This window comes from Anas acuta, chromosome 2 (assembly GCF_963932015.1).
Source record: "Anas acuta chromosome 2, bAnaAcu1.1, whole genome shotgun sequence".
Classification (NCBI taxonomy): domain Eukaryota; kingdom Metazoa; phylum Chordata; class Aves; order Anseriformes; family Anatidae; genus Anas; species Anas acuta.
The window spans coordinates 7445889-7469409 of record NC_088980.1 but is presented as its reverse complement, the minus strand read 5'-3'; the positions used below and the strand labels follow the sequence as shown (position 1 = coordinate 7469409).

The following is a 23521-nucleotide window of genomic DNA, read 5'->3' as shown; positions in this document are numbered from 1 at the left end:
AAGCAAAGGACTCTGATCAGATGATCGTTTGGGGAAAGGCCCTGTTATCTTTCTCTGAAACTGCCACAGATCAGCCCAGCAGAGACCTTAGGTGGAGGACGGTAAAAGCCAAGACGCTGGGGAGCTGGCCGCCTCCTTACCTCCGTTCTGGCCCTCCCAGTCCAGATTGTCTGTGTTTACCTCCCCTTCCTGGAGGGAAATGGAGCATAACATGCACTTTCCTAATGTAATTTTGGCCAGCAGCTATTGCCTGAAAGCTTTATGGTGGTCTGACATTAAAAAAATATAAATCTGTAAAAAAAAGTAACACTTTTCTAGAACACAGTCACACATTATATCCTGTCTTGATAGGAAGAAACTGTACCAGCATCCTTCAGCACATATGTAGGGATGTCAAAGAGAAAGAATCATTTTCAAAAGAAATCCCTGGCTGCTAATAAAAAGTTTACTATCTGATCCTTTGTATATCAATATGGTGATTCAAGGCTGTCTCTGTTGCAATACACAGATGCATTCAGTGTTTCTTTGTGCAACAGCTACTTGGCTTACCCTGCTAAGACAGAACTTCCAATGTTTGTGACCAGGTGGAAAACGTCCAGGAAAAAAAAAAAAAAAAAAGACCAGTGCCAATGTGCCCAGTTTCCACAGAAAGATAAGAGGAATTTGGAAGGGAGCTCTTCTTATTTTGGGCTACCTTCAGATAAAAAGTTTCTGATTGAATTTTTATTTGGTAATCAAAGGTCAGCAGCCAAACCTACTTCCCTATTTTAAAATGTGAGCTTCAAACCTCGAAACCATCTCCCCCTTTTTTTCAGTGCCTCTAAATGTTATCATGCATTAACAGCATTTGCTGGAAGGAAAATGAGAGACCATTCTCATAAATTAAATGGACTTCCTGAAGAAGACCTTAGGACTATTTTGAAAAGCCATGTCATCCTGAGAACTGGCGGTACCTTATAGATTTGTTAATCGGAGGAGTCTTTCTATTGTAATCTGTTTCAATGCGTATCTGTAGAGACGTTAATATGATCAAAAAGAAGCAGCTGGAATTTTCAGGTCTTTGAAAAAAAAATCAGGAGTGGAAGTTGCAGTTGCTGGATGTTTTCTTTCTGCACCTGAACGGATCGTCACAGAAGGAGCACCTGGAAAAAAATGACCATGATATTGTGAATCTGGAGGCTGCAGCTATCATCCTATTGCATATCCTTGGGAAAGTCCATACAGAAAAGACTGAACTGTACAGAGATGCTTGAAAAATTGTTTGGGTTGTGGCATGCAACAAACATCTATTCATTTAAGTCTTGCAATTGTGACCCAGCCCTTCATCTTGCACAAGATCTATAAAAAAGGCTGAGTGACTATAAATGTGTCCCTTGAAGCAAATTATGGAAGACATTATAGGAAGACTGGTTTCTAGCCAGCTTTTCCAGCTTAATGAATTCCTTTCAAGGATGTGTGAAAGCTCCACCGAGACCGATGGTGAGTATCCTTGGACTCCTCCAGTAAGATTTTATAAGGAGTCCTGACTATTATATTCTTATTTTTCTTCTATTTTCAGAGAGCAGCTAGAAAATCATTTGAAATTGGAATGCTTCAGTTCAAGCACTTTTCACTGTGACAACAGACCTCACCATGAAGAGTCGGCAAAAGGCTCTAGGACAGATTCAGTTGTATCGCAATAACAATCAGCATGCAAATTATTGGAATTTGTGTGCTGCCCACTCTGGAAGAGATAAAAAGAAAATAAAAATTCTGTATCTTCCACAGGAAAAGCCCATTTGTACAGATCTGGACTGTCCGTGTGTTCCTACAGGCATCAACTAGACATGAGAATATTAAGAATCAAGAAAGACTTTGCTCAGGTCAAATACCTGAAGGTACCTTATATTTATGAAACCTCTCACAGCAGGACTTTCAGCTATGCATTTGCTGTTATCAACTGACGCTACATATTTTCTATTTCTCCATTAAGAAAGAGAGTAAAAGAATGATCTGTAGTGTTTCTCTACATCCTGTGTAGAGAATAGTTTGCTCTTTCAGCATACCATTGCTTCAATCGCCGCTGCCCAAGATGTCAGGATGAATGTAGGGAATGAGGGAGAGAAATTATGAACGATATGGAGGGATCCTTCGGAGGGCAATGAATGGGAACAAGAGGAATGTTTCATCGATCTGGGAAGGAAGAAGCACAGGGCAATGGGAAAAAAGCTGGTAAGAAAAGAGAACAGTATAATATGCAGACAGAAAGGGTGGGAGATGATTGAGTGGAATCAAAAAGAAAAAAGAGAAAAAAAATACTTTAGCTGAGAAGTTCATTGTGGGTTCTTTATTTTTGTGTCTTTCCATCTAATTCCACTAGGATATCCTGATACTTGGCTTTTCATTTAGGTAGTGGAACAAGTCCCAAGGCACACAGGAGTTAACAAAATATCACACACACCAATGCACGTCAGACCAACTGTCTATCCCCTGCTGGCCACGGCCAGATTAGTTCCTGCAAATGCTGTTTGCATGCTTCTCGGTAAGGTGCTACACAAACGCTGAGTGTTGTTATTACCCAACGAGATAAACACACAAAAATAGGTGTCATCACGTGTAGCAGAAATTACACGCGGCCTGAAATAGATGCTGTGACATGTACCAAATAACTGTCCGGCTCTGCTGGCTGACTCTTGGCTGAGTTGCCAACCTGAGGTGCTTCTGCCCTTAACAATACGGCCTAATAGGTTATATGTTTGTGTAGAAAGGACGTGCCCAGCAGGAGCATCTTGCTCCAGCCTACATTAACGGGTGACATGTGAAAACCAGTCTTTCAACCAGTTTGGAAATCCATCCCATAGATTCTAAGCATTTGCCTATTTCATTGTTTTTCAGACTACAGACAGAGGAAAATTAATTCCCCATGTAATTCCATTGAAATCTAGTACATTAGCTGAGGGACTGCATTTGTTTAAGCCTGCACCAATATTTATGAGATGAATTTAGGCCCAGAATGTGTTGGCTGGTGGCCCTTTATTGGGAGATGAACTGGATTGCTGTACTGGGAAGACTCCCCAGCCACTGGGAGTGACAGTGGGGAGTGGGGAGGAGGACAGAGCAGAAAAGGGCAGAACACAGTGTCAGGACCACAAAAATTAGTGCTTAGCAAGGCAGAAAAGGAGACAGACTCAGGGGATGACAATTGTAGCATTTTATTTCATATGTGGTAGAGTTTCAAAGGGAAATCAGTGGCTTGAATGCAGCTTTATCTACCCAGAGCTGTGCTGCAAGGAGTCTGTATACTTTCCATTATTTAAAAAGCAACACCAACTAGCATTAAATCGTCCTGCAATAAAAGTCCTGCCATAGACTGACATGGAAACAAGAACAACAATGTTTTCAACCTTACTCGTTTCAGATTTAAGAAATACATCTGACTGGTATCACTGGGGCAGAGGCCTGCATAGCTGAGAATAAGAGACAGCTCATTTCAATTTGGGGTGTTGATTTGGGTATATTTGAAAGTAATTAGAGATTATAGAGCTAGAAGGAACCTGGAAAAGATTACAAGGAAAGAGAAGGAGCATGAAGAGAAAGTTCAGTTTCCTCTTCACAGAAAGTAACATAAGAAAGATGTAGACCCTTCCAGTGGTTTGCATTTCCTGGAGATAAATTTTAAATCTACTTTTCCAAGTTATTTAAAAGGTCCTGAGGCTAAAGTCTATACTTCTTGCAAGATGCAGATTTTCCACAGCTCTTTAATGCAGAGATAAAAACTACAACTCCATAGCCTTAAGTAAGGGGGGTCATGGTGAAAAATGAAAGAAAAAAAAATATATACATGCTTTTTGAGACACTCAGCAAAGTGATTGAGATCCAATAAGGGTTTCTTCAGCTTTCCAAGGGGGAAGAAGTTCAGAAGCAATGTGGCAGTCTCCTGTAAATTACAACATGGAAAGTACTGCTGTATTCAAGGTCAAAATTAATAACAGAGTCACTATAGGTTCAATTCAGCTTCTTTAGTTCAGTATTATATACTACCGCTTTTAAAATGTTATTAAATGTTGGTTTGTCGTATATGGTTGTATTGGTGAAACACAACATCTGTATGCACTCTCTTTATTCATGTAGAAGTTTGGTCTCGGAGAACTCGACTTTTATTTGCAATTAGACTTTGCCACAAAGTCTGCAATTTATCTGTAGTTTTGACACTTCCAAAATGAATTACACAACAATTTAGAGCAAGCTGCAAGGGACCTTTGGGACCACCCGTCTGTGGTCTGCAGAGAAGTTTTTGCCAATGTGCCCATACAACACTCCGAGTCCACTCACTGCTTTGCATACATTTTCAGTGCTAGGTATAATTCCCGTTTTTCACTGGTAAGCCTTCAATGATTTGGATCTCCATTTAAATATTGTGCCTTCTTCAAATCAGGTCGCTGCTGCTGGGAGTTTGGTTTTCCAAAAACTGCCAGCTGAGTATTTTTCGGTCTATGCATCAAAACCTACACTTGGTACATTTGGGGCGTCTTGAGTCAACCCAACCATTTCAGATGTTGTTGTGTTTGCATGTTTGCATTTGCGTGGCTGGGTTGCTCCTTTGTTGCTGGGTTGGCAGGGGTGGGGTGTTCCTCCTTTCTTGCTGGACCTTTAGGAAAGGCAGCTCGCCTTCTGAGGCTGGAGCTCAGAACATTCCTGTTTTTGCAGGTGCTGAGCACAGGCGTGCCAGGTGTCTGAGGAGCGAGGCAAGGCTTTTCCTCTGTGTTGGTAGACGCAAGCCCTCCAATCTCAAGCACCATGCTTATGCATCAGTGCAGTCCCCTCCAGCCCAGTCAGTCTGGGCTGCACACCAAACTAAACAGGAGAACACGTACATCTGAAAAGAGAATTTTCCCTCTTGGTATAATGATTACTACGCTTCCCTGGAAAATGCAACATATTGTGGCACTTTGTTCAGACACTCTTTTTTTTTTTTTTTCAAGCTCTATTGCCATCTCCAAATGTTCAAACACTACAGCTTGACCCTCAAAATCATAAGTCTGTCTGTAAAATGATAAATGTGGAGATCTTTTACTTTGCTTTCTGGTTTTTGAGCCGTTAGGGTGCACCTGGGTCACATTTGCAAGCTTTATACTCCAACCATTAGGACTAGAAACTGACTTTAATTTAAAGAAAGAGGAAAGCTGAGTTTCTAACCTCATTACACCACTCTAGTAGCTGGAGTGCAAGTGAAACATCAAACGTCACAAGACCTGTGATAAAATCATGAGTGCTGACAACATCAATTTAGAGTAGGAGGTGGGATAGCAGGGGAAACTTGGGGCACAGGGGTTTACTTTTTATCTTAATGTTTTTATAGGCCGCCTACTTTTATCTTTTATCAGAAGTTTGCAGTGGCAGTTCTTTCTTTCTATACCTGTGCGTGACGTTAAAAGGGCACTCCTGCATTAATACCTGATGCCGTTTGCTAACTCACTGCATCTTTCTGCCGCAGGTAAGATGAGAAGGTGGGCGTCCACCGCTGGTACACCTGGTGCTAACATCACAGCAAAGAGGTGTGATGGAAGGACAGGGCATAAGCGCATGCCTGAAGCGGTGCAGAGAGGGATTCCAGTCCCCTGTTGTGTGAATGAAGATTATGGGATGTTTCTCGTGGCTACAGTATTTACTGCCTCATTGAAGGATATTTTATTGAAAATTTGCCAGTAAGGTCAACATGCTTTGAGAAACGGGGGCTTGCAAGGCACTGCTTGCTGTATCTTTTGTGCCCCAAAATGATCTCAGTGAGGAACAACATGGAAAATTAAAAATCTACATATAGGTAAACCTTTCACTAGAATAAATTAGCTCTAATTAACTCAAGTAATTAAAGAATCATTATGATCGTTATGATTATAGATCAACAGGCTGGCCAGATCAAGAACTCAGGTCAGTCTCACGTACTGCCAAAGTGGCATTGGTGACAAAGCGTTCGGCTGTCCCCTCTCTATTAGAGTGAGTTTCCAAATCATGCTTTTATTTTGATTTGATTTTCATTTTGAGAAGTTGAAATTCTCCAGTTAGAGGGAACTGTGTGCACACCGGTCCACCCAGCCCTATGCCAGCTGGGCAGGCTTCTCAATGGTGACCCGCTTGCTCTCACCAGCCTGATCTGTCCCTGAGCTGAACATCATCAGGGCTGCCCCATTCAGGAGGTGGCTCCAGCACGATGAATCCTCCTGTTCTTTCATGATAATCCCATGGCTTAAAGCAGCAGCTCAGCCTGCTCCAAATGGGCAGTTTGCTTCAGTGTCTTTGCACAGCTCCAGGGGTATGAGGCCAGCAGAGCACGAGTGAATATCACGGGGACAAGCCAAAGCCTTAAAATGACGTAATGCTGATATTGTATACCTTCCACTCATTAAACAGGCTCCAGTCCCATCTGGGTGGGACTGGGTTCTTTAGTTAATGTTCACGGCTGATTATGTTGCTAATTGGAAGGAGAGGAAAGCCCCTGTGTGTGTACGGAGAGCAGGAGGTGCTGAGGGTCTGCGTTGTGTCCCTGGTGGCAGCACGACAGACTCACCCCACGCTGCCCCAGCTGTCAGGCCCTCTTTGAAGAGTGTTGTGCCCACCTTTCACCCCTGCCTCTGACTCTTCAGCCACAATTACTGGCTCACCTGAAGCTGTAACCGCACTCCGAGCTACTAGCAGCACTAGGACGGGAGAGGAAGGCAAAGGTTAATTATAATTACCCCCCAAAATACACTACAGGAAATTCAAGATCGGTGTGTATGCACAGCCTTGCAGTACAGAAATGCAGATTTCAGAAATCCAGATAGCCTCAAGTTTGCTCTGAAGTGCTACAAGGTCCTGTGACACTCACAAGCATGATGGAATTTCGCAGGTCATTCATTGCCCAAAATTACTAAAAACCAATCTTTAAAGATAAATAATTCTTTAAAATATATTTTTGTTCCATTTATTGCTACAGGAAGAGGGTTTGACCCCTTCATCCTCATGCGGGTGACCTGGCATTCAGTCTAACTTGATCGATTTCCATCTTTCCGTGCAGCCCTATGACAGAGGTCAAAGAAGGAAATGCATTGTCATCTCTGCCTGCTTTCTTGGGGGAGCATTGAGGTTAGCCTTCTGGATTTAAAATCTCACCACAGAGACAGAAAACAAGATTGGCTAACCACAATGACTTGACTCAAAGAATTAGCAACACTGACATAATGCAGGCATTCCTGAAAATCTGAAGTCAGAGCTCTGCCTACTTTTAAAATAAATAGCGATCCCAAAATCTAGGGCAAGAAAACTCCATAGGCATCGCAGAGTTTTACTTCAGCCAACATCAATCTTCCTCCTTTTCAGACAAGCTGAATTATGCTGGTAAACCAGCAACGCTAGCGCAGTCAACTCAGTTTTGCTGGATGCAAAAGCTGAGGAGACAGACCAAATTCGTACCGTGTATGTGAATTACTGAGAGAAAGGAAAGCCGCTCGTAAAGACGCATCTTAAATAAACATGAACACTTCGCAAGAGCACACACTGAAGTCCAAAACTACCGAGGGGCCTCTGATTAAATGTACAACCAAGTAGGAAATGGACCTGGGTTTCTCTGCAGCCCACATCGGCCTTTAGAGCAGCGAAGTCGGACTCACTGAGAGGACAGCAACGGGGCCGTGGAGCACTGGGGAGCACCCAGGAGCACTCCTGGAACAACACTGCTGGAGGCACACGAGCTGACTTGTTCAAAGCACCTGCATAAACTAGGCCAGGGCAGCGCAGACACCCCCGGGATTCGTGCTCAGCGCCCCTGGGGACTGGTTGCAGTGGCTGAAGATGTGGCATGAAGATGTACCTTCCTGATGGAGGGCCCCTTTGTAGCAGAGAGGGCAGGAGTAAATATGTGCCAGCTCCTGAGCTACCGACGTGGCTGTGAAACTTCCACGTGAGTTTAAATTGCTTTATGTTAAAGATAAAGACTGGGAGCTGCTGAGCTTCAGGAGCAGAGTGTGCTTGCTCCTGCTGATCCTTCTCTAATTTCAGTGAAAGCTGGGGGCTGGAAGCTCTGGCAGCTGGGGACTGGTACCCATGGAAATACTAACTGTGGTGCAGGGTCCGTGAGACCCTAGAGGGTTAGGTACTCTTTTCATCATGCTGCATGCCAAGGACCTCCCGCCTCCCATCAGATGTGTCTTTTCCACAGAGACCTCTACATTTGCAGGTCCCAAAGCACACAGGGCATGGGTTTTCAGTGCTCTGGTACAACCTTCAAGTTTGCCACATTGGTAGGAATAGAATATGTCATGCTTTGTAGATGGCCTGGAAAAAAACTTTAATGAAAGCATATATTGAGGTGAGAGTCAAGAAACTAATGCACATGCATATTTACTAGATTTGGAGAACCAAATAAGAAAATCATGTTTTTCTCCTCCTGCAATGCAGATCCCTTCCAGGAGGCCTGTCTGAGTTTCATCTGTGAGCAAGCTGTGAACTGTTCGTGGCTAGCACCCACCATCCCCATACAATGGTTTTGGTTCAGGGTTTCTCAAGGAGCACCCAGAGACGAAAAACTGAGCTTCCCTTAATGCAGGGGAAGCTCATGACAGATCTCTGTCCACTCTACTGTAAATCCAGGGACACCTGAACTTCTCTGGGGAAGGGAGCTGAAAAAAGAATGTAGAGAGGGGATAAGAAAGACTAGAGATTCCCCATCCTTTCACTCGGGACTTGTTTGATTTCCCTTCACAATATCATACAGTAGAACAGATCTGTTATATCAATGACTGTATCTTACTCGAAGAGCAGGATTAATATCTTCCCACAGCCATCCACAATGAAGAATGCTTCAGTTGCCAAAATAATCCTGTGTTGAATAGTGAAATCCACAGGTGGCGAGCAACTCTCAGTGAATTCCTTTTCCAGGGTGCTTAATAACTGCACATATTCAACATCAGCACCATTCTCTCAAAGAAACTAGGGCATTTTTTTTTTTTTATGGTGCCCTCCTGCCTGTTGGCCAAAGGAATCGGAATCCTGAGGTCTGTCCCTAAAGGCTGGATCCATGCTACCAACTGGTGGGTTGGTCTTTGCCAAGGCATTTTTGGAGGAATTATAAAAATCCCTCTTACAGAAGGGAATTATATGTGGTGCTTAGGCAAAACAGACATTCCATTTATAAATATAATTACTTTTGCTGTTCCATCAAGAGAAAGAATTTAGTAGTGAGGGATACAACAGAGAAAATTATTTATGTGTTGACACTTACAACATAAATAGAAAACAGATCTGGGTGAAACTTAAGAGGAAAATGAAAAATATGCAAAAATATGTAAGTGAGATTACCAGTCGGGGGAAAAATTATGACCACTCTAGTGCATTCTTTCCGAAGGAGTTACAGTCCTTCATTTTGCTTTGTGTTTGGATTTTAACTACGTGTGCATTTATTTGGCAATAAACGTGTATGCTTACCTTGCATTTATTGGCAAATTCTTTGCTTTTGACCGATGATGACCTTGAGCACTGCCAAGCAGGCACTCTTCCGCCATGCAGCGTAGGGAATAGGATGGGGTTGCACGTTCCCTCAGCGTATTGTAGGGAAGAAAGGAGTGGATGTGCCATTCAAGCTCCCATACAGTGACTAGATGCAATACAACCACCTAAGGAAAGATTTTGACCCCACCTCCTGTATTCATACGTGTACTTCTTTCACTCGGGCTGCTCGTCTGGGTATGGCCATTGTTGCACGGCTTCTGCTTTAGGCTTGAGAAGCATATTTTTATCCAGCAACTTCATTCTTAATTATATTAATGATTTACCACATATGGCGCACTGTATTTTTATAAAGCTGTAAGATACCATGGTGATTAACACCGTACGAGAACCTAAATAGAAGGGAACAGAAGAACAGAAATGTCCTCCCGGCAGATACAGGGCTTTGGTGTGTTTGTAGGGGAAGTATCTCAGTTTCATGATTCTACCCTGTACATCAGAATTGGAGGAGTTCCATCATAGAAAACTGTACTGTACTTGACAATGTGGCAGAGAGAACAAGAAACCTTGTGTTTAATTTCTCTGTAGCTTTAATTAGGATTCTCAGATCAATTATGTAAGGAGAGATTGATTATTTCAGCTCTTTTGATCATACTTTATTATTACTTTGATTTAAGAAGGCAGGAGAAAAAAAAAGTCAGCACCACAAGTATCCCCTTGTGTTTCTCTATATACATTTATATCTCAACGTAGTTCTGCTAGGAACAGACCCCAGCTTCAAACATCCTTGCAAATTTGTCCTACTGATATCGTAGCCTGCATGCAAAAATCTCCTCACCAAATCAATACGTTCGTGAGAAACTAATCACATTTTGCTTACCCACTCCAGCACTGTGGAAGCCTGGAGACACTGCAAGGCTGCTTTCAGCGAACGCGTTGCTGCTGGGCATGCTGGAGCAGCCCTTTTTTTTTCCAACAGCTGTCCTCACCCACTTGGATTAACGCTGCCACTGGCAGAGTGGTTACCCCCTGCATTGCTGGACCCAAAGCGAGGATTTTTCTGTTGTCTGGCAGGCCAGGAGAAGGAGGTGATTGTTTCTGGACACTGGCAAACACAAAGCAGCCAGCTTGGGGACTGCTGCAAAGAGCCAGGGTGAAATCTGTGTCGTACCAAGGGGCTGAACCTGAAGTTTTGGCATCGTGGGAGACGGGCGGAGGGGCTGTGGGATGCTGAGCACCAGGCTGCGGGCTGGATTTCCCCCGGTGCCCCTTGCTCAGAGCTCCAGGAGGGCTGCAAGGAGCTCAGGGAAAGGAGCACCGGCACCTCCCTGTGCATCTCCCCCAGGGCAGTGCAGTAGAGGTTAAATAACAACAACAACAACAACAAAACGCTGGGGAAAAGGCAGTTTCTGCCAAACTGGTCACTAGTAAAGAAAGGCAGCCAGGCCCCTAGGGATGCTCTCCTTGCCTAAGGAGGAAATGGGATTACGGTGGTAATGTTTGCTGCACTGTAATTAAGGTGGTGTCGGGACTTTCATTAAAAAGTGTGTTTTTCTTGTCGAGGGGCTAAGGCTTGGAGAAAATTTCTGCTTGAGGCTGAAATATAACATTGTTTGCAGCCACAAAATGCATGCACAGCCTTTATTGTATACGTAATTTAGGATCTCAGGGTAGTCGTGACAGTGGAGGTTCTGCTATTGTTTCCATATGGGTACACAGGTAATTGGTTTAAGACATTAGTTAGTAAGGAAGTAAAGGCCTGAATTCTGGCTTGACCTCATGTAGGTGACATCCCCATAAATTGCCTGCAATTAACTTCAAAAAACAAAGGCCAAATTCTGCTGTTCTTACTCACACACGTAGCTGGCTTGAAGGAAGCAGCTGCCAACAGGATTCAGCTCCTCGAGTTCACCTGACTTCAACCCTAGGCACCCGCCTCTCTTACCCTACAGCCCCTTTAAAAGGTCTGGGACAAAGATTATTTCCTGGCAAAACCGGCAGTATGTGACAAGGTTATCTCTGCCAATAACATCTAAATGCCTATTATCGTAGCACCCAAGATCTCGTATCGGGAACCAGGACTGCCAGGCACTAGGAACAGTACGGAACAGAATAAAATAGTCCCAGTCACAAAAACATTTGATTGAAGGCACATAAACGAATCCTTTCCCCTGTTTCATGGCCAGGTTCTCATTATTTCTGTTAAGCAATCTGAGTGTAAAGCACCACTCCTGCAAACAGCACACGCTGCTCAGAAATGTATTGAACCTTCTGCATGATGAAGTCCTCCCCTCGCACCAATCACTCTATAAACTTTTCCCACAGGTGCACACACGGTGCCCAGCTACTGCCCTGTTTGCTTGCTACTGGCTGTGTTTTTTTTCCTGGCTTGCATATATCAGCAACACAGGCAGCGTTTAACCCAAGAGATGTCCTGTTTTCAGATACTAATTAGATTTTACTCAAGCCATTGGCATTCTACCTTTCTGGATTAAAAAAACATAATAATAACCACACACATCTAGTAGTATTTAATGAAACTTTATTTCTTGGCTGCCCACCACCACAGATATGTCAAAACTAAAATTCAGAATATGAACAGTCATAAAATTACAGATTCATAAAGTTGGAATGGATTGCCACAAATTAGACACGTAACAAAAAAGGGAGCAGACTGATGTCTGTAAGTAACTTGGAGATGTTTTACAAACTGCACGCAGATGCTAACAAAATACAACATAACACTGCACAGTCCACCGTTCCTTAGAAGAACAAACTATATGAACTGATAGTTTAGGGAGAATTTAAGCATTTCTGAAAATAGTTGGTACAAATGTGCAAAATTAACATTCCTACTTGACAAAACTTCTCCATACAGGAAGGTCTTATTAATAGTACCACCGCTAAGTGTAGTAAGAGTAAATTCCTTGTGTGGACAAAGTTACTCTGAGTACCTTTTTTTTTTATTTAATTTAAATTAGTTGGAAGAAGTTAATCTGAAAAAAAGCCAGAAGATGCCAGAATGAATGAGTCTGCATGAGGGTTATAGTATAACCACTAGTTTTAAACTCACACTTTGGCGTGCACAAAAAGAACATTTTCTTATGAAGATAAAAGTCTCCACGTGTAATAACTCGATATATAGACAAGCCCTGGGGGCTCGCATCTTGAGCATTTAACATTTTTGGCCCCGTCTTAATGGATAAAATAGGTGTGTTTTTCAGTCACATTAGCCCAGTCAAAGTAGCTTAATATGATGAAAAGGCCTCGGGCTTTGGCGAGACTAAGGTGTAAAGGTGTGATGTTAGCACATATATCACAGCGTAGGCAAGGCTGCCTTTAACACATACTAAACTGATCAAGTTAAAGCAGGCAGGGGATGGGGAGCCTAGACTTTAATATGACCGTATTATTTAAGACGACCCATGTTCATACGCTTACTCTAGATGAGTTTGTGTGGGGAATTGTGGAATCCAAGTCATGATGTTTCATGGTGGGAAGCAGGTGGGGGAGAAAAAAGAACTAGAATTAATATTATTATTATTATTTTGCATAAAGAGTGAACCACACTGCTTCCAAAGAGCAGTTAGATTGGTTTTAGGGGGACCGGACCTCCACAGTACCTGTCTGTTGCACCTGATGTCTGCAATTCTCCATCTGGCTGGGAATACCGGTCAGGACAAGAAGCAAGGCTTATCCCCCATCATCTGCAGCAGCAAGCACCTCACCAAACTGCTGGGAAAGTCACCACTGCTCAAGGGTATGTCGTACCTAATATCCAGGCTGTGCTGTTGCCTAAAGTAAGACAGATCTACAAGATGACAAGTAAGCAAAACTGATGAAAAGGAGAAACAAACATTTCAAGTTTAAAACTAGACTTCTACAGCGCATTCGTTAGAATACGACAATTAACATATGCTAACTTTTTTTTTAGTCCAGCCAAGTTTAGTACAAACAAACTGGGAGACACGTATTTGTATGATGTGATCCTGGTTTTGCTACTTGATGTAGACCTGGTCTATAATTCTTTATCATTATTATTTTTAATCCTGAAAAAAACAGTTATCCGGCTATTTCTGCACTCCTTTGGTGAATACTGATGCACATGTGGAAAAGTGTCATGGGCACCTGATGTGGTCACTACCCTCAGCTGTCCCCTGCACCTTTTGTCCTGCAGTTTGACACTCTTGCACAAGGACATGCACGGGCAATGGACTCTGTCCAGCTTTCAAAGCAGCAATAAGCAATAAGACTATGGTGTAGAATCATTAGTTTAGCACAGGTTGAAGACGAAGTGGTTTAATTCTTCAAACACTTAAAACGTTAGCATGTTGCTGATGCATCTTAGATGAAGCCTTTGTGATAACCTGGTGATCTTTTCTGCAATTGAAAGACAGGCACAAACAGAACAAAAACTATTTATTTATTATTTTGGTGATAAATAATAAAGGAAACTATCATTAAACTGTGAGAGTTCTGAACTAATGTCTAAGGAAAAAATACCTGGATCCCATTCCAGATAGACTCTAGAATAACCTTATTTCTCAAGATTTCTGTTACATAGACTGTTTTAGTTGTATAATAGTACAATTGGTATTTACATACCAAGTATATTTACATACCAGTTGTCGTTTTCCTTTAATGATTTCCATAACGAGATCCTTCTCCTTAATGAGCTGATTTAAGACTGTGTCCCGTCTTCAACTTGTTCTACTGTTGTGCATGAAAATACCGCTGTTTGTCATTAAGCACACTGGGACAGCTCAAGATGTTTTGCAGTCAAAACTGTAAGCATGTGCTCTTTAATCACTGCTGCAAGGGTCTCACTTATATTCAAAAACCATACCAAGAACACAGAAATGTTTACTTCAAGACAGAAGACAATGTAAAATTCTAGCTGAAAGTTTCAAAGTTACCTGCCCTTGGAAGTTAAAAAACAAAACAAAAATAAATAAATAAATAAATAAATAAATAAATAAATAAATAAATAAATAAATAAATAAATAAAAATAGGTGTCTCAGTTCACCTGAGTTAGTTTACACTGAACTGGAAGATCTCTTAACATTCAGTAAAGCAGAGGGCCTGTTCATTTAATATTATGTCTTTGTTGTAAAAATGTGCTTTTTCCATGCCAAGATAATTTATAATAGCTGGGTAGCATGGGCCAGTTATAAACTTAAAAATCTTCCTGACAAAGCTGTTCAAATGTCCTTAATCAACAAAGCACTCCTACACAGGATTTATATTTGGTGACACCGCTTCTCCTAGCTTGTCCCCCTGCCATCACTGAGGGATATAAATAATGCTAGCAAATCTACACTTTCCTGCAAGTCCATCTCTGCCTTGGGCTCCTGCTCACAAGTCTCTTTCAGTCCTTCACACCTTTGATTGCCACAGCAATGGCAGCAGCAGTTTACAGAGCAGACCTGCCCGGCTTTGTTCTGACATGTAAGGAGATAATGCACGTCCCTGTGACTAATGGGCATCAGTCCCTTAACACGCTCTTGTCCTAGACCATGCTAAACCAAAGCTAGCGCCAGGATTTTGTATTGTGATAAGGATGTATAAACATAGTCGATATTGGAAACAATGGAGAAAAAAGTTAAAACACTGCTAACCACATATCTGCGTTAAAATAATATAAAAAAATCGCCAAACATCAACTACTTACAGTGGGCCTAAAGAAACTAAACAATATTTAAATGGCATGACTGGATGAACCACGCGTGTACAAGCGAAATCGGTTGGTTTCACTGACCGTCTCTCTGCTGTGGGCTGTGACAGTTATTCCTCATACACCTAGCAGTTGAGCTGAGCCCACAGCATGCTCACGTGTCTAAGCTCAAATCAATTTGCACATGCATAGTAGCTCTGACACATCCTAGACTCACCCAAGCCGCAGCACATGCGCAGTGGATCCGCGCTCGCACAGTCATTATTTCAGGAGATGGCCATTTTTTTAACAGGCCAGATGGCAACCTGGCAACTCCAGCAAATGCCATGCCGCTGATCCGGCTGTGTGGAGGCTGTGGCCTTTCGCTTCCCTCTCCCTGCCCTTCCCTTCCACCCAAGCCTGGGCCTGTGCAGGATGAAATGTTTTCAGTTAATTTATGTTCGCTTGCCTGATTTAACAAAATTCGATGTACTAGACAACATGTAAACATCTAAGCTCCCCTATCTGAAGTCCTATGAGCAGTACACCTTTGTGGTCACGTAGGGACACTGTAATACAAATGTTTGGCTTAGAACGTATTTTTTAATTTGGCAGGAATTGGTACATTTTCAGCAGTCGGGCCAAGGAAGTCACGCCAATAATCCAGCAGTTGTCTTTGCATGGCTGAGGAACTGAGTGGCTTTGTATAATTATGCATACGTATGTGTGTGTTTGTATAGAGATGGAGATAAATATATCGCCTTTATCTCCACGGATAGATAGGAAAGTATCACGAAGATCTTATTTAATTACCTGGGGAACGAACCAAGGGAGGCTTTTTGTTATGAAAGAGTTCCCAAGAAAACAGGCCAGCAAAAGCTGCGGTTGCCACAGCACGTCATCTTTAATTTGGTACTTCTGAAGCTGACAAGTGAAAATGTTGGTGAGGAGGCACAGTGTTAGGGTCCGGAGTACTCTGTGCTTATTTTTACATCCCCAAATTGTGCTCACCCTTCAGTGCGCTCCCTCAGGCCAGCTTTTTACCCCCCTGACCTCAACGCAGCGCCCAAACCCTTGGGTGACAAAGGCCAGAAACGTCCCGAGCGGGGCTCTCGGAGCGTTTCTCGTGTATTTATTGACACCAAGCCGCTATCGCTGCCCACGGCTGTGTGGGAGCCCGGAGAACTTGTGCAACACGCACAAGTGGGGCGAGGAGGGAGCCCCTCAGAGGCTCACCTCACGGCCGGGATGAGCAGCGGGCACTGGGCTGAGGGAGGGAAGGAGGGAGGGAAGGCGAGAAGGAGGGAGGGAAAAGGAGAAGGAGGGAGGGAAGGGGAGAAGGAGGGAGGGAAGGAGGCCGGCCCCGGCTGAGGGGCCCCGCGGCGCTGCCCGGCTGAGGGCGGGCGGCGGGGGCCGCCTCAGGGGCTCCCTCAGGGCGGCGCCCCTCAGCCGAGCCCGCGGCGCTGCCGGGCCCCGGGGACCGAGCCCCTGGGCGCGGCGCTGCCCCGCTCGCCCCCGGCTGGGCTCGGAGCGAGTCCCTCCGGGCCCCGGGGACCGCATGAAACGCTCTGGAAGGGGCTGCCCGAACCCCGCCTTCGCCTCGCCGCGGCGCAGCCGGGCGGGCAGGCAGCCAGCGAGGCCCCTGCCCGGGGGAGGGCCCCGAGCGGCCGCAGCTGTTCCAGCAGGAGTTGCTGGAAGGCGGCCACGCTCCGCAGACTTTGTCTCCCCCGCACGCAGCGCTGAACTCTGCTCCCCCCCCTCCCTCCCTCCTTCCCTTCCCTTCCCTTCCCTTCCCTTCCCTTCCCTTCCCTTCCCTTCCCTTCCCTTCCCTTCCCTTCCCTTCCCTTCCCTTCCCTTCCCTTCCCTTCCCTTCCCTTCCCTTCCCTTCCCTTCCCTTCCCTTCCCTTCCCGGCTGTGCGTGTGGGGCTGGTGCTGTGGGGTTCCCCGATTGGGAAGGGGGGGGGTGGCACCGTGCGCCGCGCTGTGTTGTAAAATAACTTAAAAAAAAAAAAAAAAACACACATACACACACACAAAATAAATAAATAAAAGGGCTGGGAGGCGACGGGGAGCCCCCGTCCCGAGCCGTGCCCCGCTCCGCGCTTTCCCCGCAGCCCGCCCGTGAGGTCAGCGGCGGCGGCGGGGTGGCGGCGCCCGGGGCCGGGCGGGCCGGGCCGGGCAGGCGCAGTGTGGGGCCGCGGCAGGGCGGCTGCCGCGTCGATGTGTCGGGGGGGAAGGGAAGGGAAAAGGGAGGCGGAGGTTGGGGTGGAAGGGAAGGGAGGGGGGTGAGGGGGGGGTGACGGGGCAGCGCCGGGATCCCTTCTCCTCCCCGCGGGGAAGGAAGGGAGGGAGGAAAGGCAGGCAGGGAGGGAGGGAGGGAGGGGAGTGCGCTCTCCTCCCCCTTTTTCACCCTTCCTCCTCCCCTGCTGCTCCCCCAAAAAGTTAAACTTCCTGCTCCCGGCCCGGCTGGGAAGGGGACGAGGAGCCCGGCCGGACTCGGCACACATATACACACACACATACACACACACATACATACACACACACACACACCAGCTGGAGCTGTCAAAACTTCCACCACCACCACCACCGCCGCCTGCTCCTGCTCCTGCTCCTCCTCCGCCCCCGGGGGCTGTGCGCGGGGGGAGGGCGCGGGGCCGCCCTACAATGAAGCGGCGGCCGCCGCAGCCGGGCAGCGCAGGAGCCGCCACCACCACCACAGCCGCCACCACCACCACAGCCGCCAGCTCCCGGGGCCTCTGAGAAGGGGGGAGCCCAGCGGCAGGGATCAGCCGCCACCGCCTCTCCTTCGCTTCTCCGCCTTTTTATCCATCCCCCCCCCCCCGCCCCGGGCCCCGACGGAGCCCGCCGAGCCGGGGAGGGGGTGTTATTGTGTGCGAGACCCTTCCTTCCTCCGCGCTCTTTCTCTTCGCACCCCCCCCCCCCCCCCCCGCCCGCCTCTCCCCGCTCCCTCCCTCCCTTCTCGCCCTCCCTTCCCCTCCTCCTCCTCCTCCTCCTCCTCCTGCTGCTGCTGCTGCTCTCCCCCATGCTGCTCCCCCTGCTACCTGTGCTGGTCGGCGGCGGCTGAGGCCAGCGATGCGAGGCGGAGGTGGAGGAGGCGGAGGTGAGGAGGAGAGGAGCCGCGGGAGCAGGAGGAGCATCGGGATCCCCATCACCATCCTCATCTTCATCCCCATCATCATCATCCATGTGTCTCTCTCGTCCTGCTGACTAGGATGTCAACGGAGGACAAGAGTCTGGTGGTGGCGGTGGTGGAGCCGCCTCAGCAGCAGCAACCCCCCGAGCCTGGAGCTCCCCCCCCAGCAGCAGCAGCAGCAGCAGCCACAGACAAAAGACCTAGGGGCCGGCCTCGCAAAGATGGCGCTTCCCCTTTCCAGAGAGCCAGAAAGAAGTAAGTTCAGCGTGTGTGTGTGTGTGCGAGGCACCGAGGGGCAGGGGGCAGGCGGCCAGGCGCAGGCAGAGCTGTCAGCAGAGCCTCGCCGCTCGTCGCCCCCTCCCTCCTGCCCAATGCCATTTTGAGAGGGGCCCTTCTTTCTTCTCCTCCTCTCCCCTTTGCACTTTCCCCTCCTCCTCCTCCTCCTTTTTCACCTTTGTCTTCCTCCGCCCGTTTTCCCTTTTCACTTTTCTTTCGCCGTCCCTGTTTTCTTTCCCTCTTTCTTCGGAGTTTCTCGCCAGCTCTTCCCCCTTCTTCCTCCTTCCCCCCCTGCCTTTGCACCTTCCCCCTTCCTCCTTTTCGGGCTCCCTTCTCCTCCAGGACTCTCCTTCCTTCGGCGTCGCCTGGATATCGGATCTAATATCCCCAGCTTTCCACGGCAGCCTTCCCATTTTTTCTCCCTTTTGAGGCAAAAAAAAAAAAAAAAAAAAGATGTTTTTTTTTGCCCTAAGTGGCTGGCCATGGCACCCCCCCGGCACACACACACACACACACACAAAGTTGGGGCAGGACTTTGAGGCGCCCGGAGGCTGAGGGCGCTGCTCGGGGAGCTGTCAAGCGGCTGCCCTCGCATAGAAGAGGGGGGGGAGACAGCGGCGAAGCACGGCAGAGCTTGGTGGGGACACAACGGGGTTTTAGGGGGGGCTGCCAGCCCCTTTGCTGTGACAGACTGCCCTTAATCCAGGGGACTTTCGGGGTGCTATGGCGCTCGTTAGCCCCACAGCGGCCGCCCCACAACGGCCGCCGCCGCCGAGCGCCTCCGCTCCTCAGGGGGGCCCCCCGCTCCCCTCAGCCCCGAGCAAACTTAGGGGGGGGTGGTGGAAAAAAGAGCTCGGAGATGGGGTTTTAGGGAGCCGGGGTTTGGGGAAGCGGGGTTTAGGGAAGCGGGGGAGGCTGCTGGGCCGCTGCTACGTGCTCGGTGCTGGGGGAAGGCCAGGCAGCAGGCTCCCTGAGGAGCCGAGGGCAGCAGGAGCAGGACAAAGCCGGCCGGGGACGTGGGGCTGAAGGAGCGTGGCTGGGAGCCGCAGAGAAATTCAGGCTGTGGGGGACAGCCCAGGGGATTTCGAGCTGCCTTCCCTTTGTGTTCAAGGGCTGCTCCGGCCGGGTGCGTACAGCCAGGTGAGCAGCTCACCCCGTGCCCAACGCCCGCCTCAGGCCTCGCTGAATTTCACCCCGAATTGCCAAAGCACCAGGGAGGGAGCCTGCTGTGCAGGAAGCACGCACCGGAGAGGGTATTTTCCTCTACAATAATTTGTTTTTTTCCAGCTCCGTGTGGCGTAAATAGTCCAGGACACAACCGTCCGTAGGTTGGGTTGTGTGGCTTTTTTCCTTGTCGAAAGTTGTGCTTGAAAGATCCAAGCGTTCACCCCCTGGTTCTGGTGTTGGTGCAGTGCTTGTGGCTTTCTCCTCATCGTTTTCCGTGTTTGGTACAAATTTTCTCATAACCATACCTGAAAGTAGTTTCCAAGCATATATATATGCAGTAAAGTTGCTAGGTTCATCAGCTTTATGCTTAGTTTTACATACTTTATTTCTACGCGTTGAAGCCAAGCCTTGAGCAGAAAACCTCGAGTGCTTTTATATTAGAAGTTGTTCTAGGAAGAAAAATGCAAATCCCTTGGAAATGACCAGTCTGTCCGAAAGGCAAACTAGCACTATCAGAGAAAACTGACATATCTTGTGTGCCAACTTGAGGCTGAGTGCATGCTCTTGACGAAAAGTGGGCTCTGAAGAGGTAATTCCTTTTTTTCAGATAGGTTTTTGGTGCCGTGGGAATATTGTCAACTGGTTTTAGGAGGAAAGTAGATTTTGCTGTAAAAATATGTACTTCTGCTGACATGAGTAGAAGCGTCTGTGTAAGAAATGAAATTAGCTGAGACAAAAGTTAAAATTAATCAGTACTCTTTTTTTCTTTACGTTATGGTTATTCCTTCCTGGTGTGGTGCTAAGCATGGCTGGTGTCCTTCTGTATCTTTATGGAAAATCTTTAATATTGGTAAAGGTGTTGTAAGTCATAAATGCTTTTGAAGCTAGGCTGTTATTAAAATACTGATTTTCAAACTTTTTCACAAAGTAGATACGGGTCTTATTGCATCAGTTCTGAGGAAAAATGGTTTTATATCATGTTGTACTCTTTACAAAATACTGATTACAACTAGCTAAGCAAATGCAGAAATAAAATGAGTATAAATAATTTCTCTTGTTTTCATATGACTGCTTGGGCATGTCTTCCTTTTCACTTCTGCGCTTTCCAGTGGGGTTTATGTGCCTCATGTAAACCAGATAAAAGAGCATATGTCAGATCATTTTCTGTACTGTAATCACATGTCTAAATCACTATTAGCCAGTCAAATTGTTCAACTGCTTTATCCCATTATAGGAAATGTTCCACAGAATGTTCAGGCTAAGTGCAGTCTAAGTAATGATAAAACTAAGAGCCCTGCATTAAGACAGCATAGCTAAAAAAAAAAAAAAAAAAGAATTCCTCATGGAAGCCTCCGTTAAAGAACAATACAATATTTGAGGATGCTGCAGGTTGGTGTTTTTCCTTCTCAAAGGCCATGTTTGTACGCAAATTTGATGAGTTTAAGTAGACAGATGGAAAACTGCCTTGAATCTGCTTCTGTGGGATGCCAGGGATTCTTAGCTCCTCACAGAATTAGGCTTGTATGTTAAGAGATGGTAGGGTTCTTCCACTAGGGATGGTTTCTCTGAGAGTCTTCATCATTGTGCATTTTGCTTGGTTATCCATGTAAATCCCCATGTCCCCAGCAACACTGGATTTTTTTATGGAGCAGTTGAGGTTTTCTGTAGACGATGATGGGCCAGGAATTGGTTTTGTTGTGGTGTCAATGCCTGGAGAGTTCCTGGTGGTAGAGCATGGCATCAGGATGGCTTTTTCTTACCATTTGAAGGGTACAGCTTTATGAATAACATTGTCAGGAGAGTTAATCTTGGGTGAACAGTTCATTTTTATTATTTATATTGTAATTGTGCCCAGAGGCCAGGGCACCATTATACTGCATACACTACAGATGCATAAGCAAAGCTTGCTTCTGCGCAAACAATTTCTTAATTTAAATGTAAAGATAAGACAACGTATAAATGTTAGAAATGTATTGGGAAAGCACATGGGAGCTGTGAGAATGCTACGAGCACGAGAACGTGCAGAAGTTCAAGTACCCCGGCTATCTCAGCATCAGTGAATGATTCATAGGCATCAGACTTGGAGGATATATTTAAAGGAGGGTAGCCTTGTCGCCCTGAGGATTTTCACAGATAACTTGTTTCCTGCCTCGAGTGCTAGACAAACACTCATATTTTCTTCCTTACATTTTGACAACGGGGTATTTGTATAGAGCAGAGGTACAAATTTGAGAGATAAAGCTAGAATAGGGCATGCAGAGCCGTGAAATTGGGAGCAAGTAGGTTGTTCTTGACATGGTTCATAAGGAGGACGGAAGAACACAAAGAACTATAATCAAGGCAATGAATGAGGACAATATTTTTGAAATACCAGCTTTCAAATGAATTTAAGGGTTGGCCAGAGTGTATTTCCTAAAGCAAAAAAAAAAAAAAAAAAGGAAGTTGCATCACTGAAGATACAACATGATGTAGGAGAAAGAAAAGGGAGTCTGGATGTTGCTGTTATTGCATAGGAGAAAATAGAAATAGTTAGGGACCATCTTACCTCATGACCTGAAATCTTGGAAATTTAACGCCTGTACTTGGATTATTCCTCAGCTTCCAGGCTTTGGACATGAGTGGTAGAAATATGCTCAAAAAGAAGTTGCAGGGGAAGAAGATTGATTGGATCAGTTTTGACTGTTGTCATTGCGCGAATAGTTGGTTATTCATGACAATATATCAGAATAGCGTTGTGCAGGTGCAGCAAACATCTTTGTAATTGATTTTCAGTATTTGAGCTTTGTTAATCCAGACGGGTTATAAGCAGCACAAACATTTGTCTTAACAAGAATTTAGTAGCAGAAGTCTCAGTGGCTGTGATCACGATAAGTTACCTTTCAAGTCTGTACCTGTGTTCATTTGAAGTAGTATTTTCAGCATCCGTCAGGCTTCTGATCCATGTTAAAAATGTTGCAAATGTGTGTTGTTTACAACAGCACAGGGTAATAATGATTTCAGAAAGCTGGAAATTTGTCTACTGAAAACTTTGTGCGTTTATTTTTAAGCATCTATGACTTAATTTTCGTCGTCGTTATTCATTACTTACTTTGGCCGGCGTAAGCTGCAGGAGGTTTTCAAAGGCCATGGATTTCACACATGCAGATAGTTTTGAGGAAACGTAAGCGTGGTGTTTTTGCCAGGAAATGATTATTTAAGATTTTTCATCGTTCCTTTTGCTGGATTCGTATTAGGGTAGGCCAATATTTAAAGGTATCTACGCTCATTTCAGAAGAGCCTTGATGTGTTGGATGTCTTCTCCTTATAGCTCAGCTGTGTTCATAGCGCACCTTCCCTGTAATGCTTGTTTGTATCTTCCCTGCCCCGTTCTCACTTCAAAATTTAATGTTTCTAAATGCTAAATATTTATTGTCTTATAGAATGAATGTGTTCCTAGATATGTATGCATGGTTAGGGCAAATAGTTACTGCCTACCATGGAAAGACTGAAGCCTTTCAATGGCTGGGCTGTGTCCTGTTGTTTGGGCAAGGGTTAAGGTGTTAGAGCAAACGTTGGCCTCTGCTTCTGCCTCCACGAGCCACCTATCAAAAGGCTTGGGCCAGAAGCCAGAAGGGGTGTGTGCGTGTGTGTGTTCACACGGTGGGAAGAGCTGGGGCGTTGGGACAGGCTCCACTATCAGGATGTGACACTGGCTGCTCTCTAGTCCGGCATGGAAAGGGACTGGTGACTCGCAGGAGGATCCCACTGGGCCGTTTTCTTCCACATCCCACCCTGTGCCTCCATCACCCGAGGAATTCCTGTGCTGTCA

The 23521-nt window shown here is 45.9% G+C and overlaps 2 protein-coding genes across 12 annotated transcripts in view; one reads left to right on the top strand and one right to left on the bottom strand.

Moving 5' to 3' along the window:
* Positions 1 to 11992: 11992 nt before the first annotated feature.
* On the bottom strand, positions 11993 to 17650 carry LOC137852097 (basic proline-rich protein-like). Of its 2 annotated transcripts, none has more exons than XM_068673420.1 (2): positions 13083 to 17650; positions 11993 to 12901 (listed from the first exon to the last, which is right to left on the bottom strand). In XM_068673420.1, the coding sequence occupies exon 1, from the start codon at positions 17644 to 17646 to the stop codon at positions 16351 to 16353; it is 1296 nt and encodes a 431-aa protein (XP_068529521.1). In that variant the 5' UTR covers positions 17647 to 17650; the 3' UTR covers positions 11993 to 12901; positions 13083 to 16350. The 2 variants fall into 2 exon arrangements, with proteins under 2 accessions (XP_068529521.1, XP_068529520.1); XM_068673419.1 differs by having other exon boundaries at positions 11993 to 13270; positions 14082 to 17650.
* A 354-nt stretch (positions 17651 to 18004) lies between these two features.
* Positions 18005 to 23521, top strand: part of KMT2C (lysine methyltransferase 2C) — a 195691-nt gene continuing 190174 nt past the window's right edge. For 9 of the 10 annotated variants that reach the window (XM_068673400.1, XM_068673406.1, XM_068673403.1 and 6 more), the window contains exons 1-2: positions 18005 to 18237; positions 18349 to 18525. In XM_068673400.1, coding sequence (XP_068529501.1) covers positions 18350 to 18525 — 176 coding nt within the window. In that variant the 5' untranslated portion in view covers positions 18005 to 18237; position 18349. Of the gene's footprint in view, positions 18526 to 23521 lie in introns of all 10 variants that reach the window. The other variant, XM_068673407.1, reaches the window with a different exon arrangement.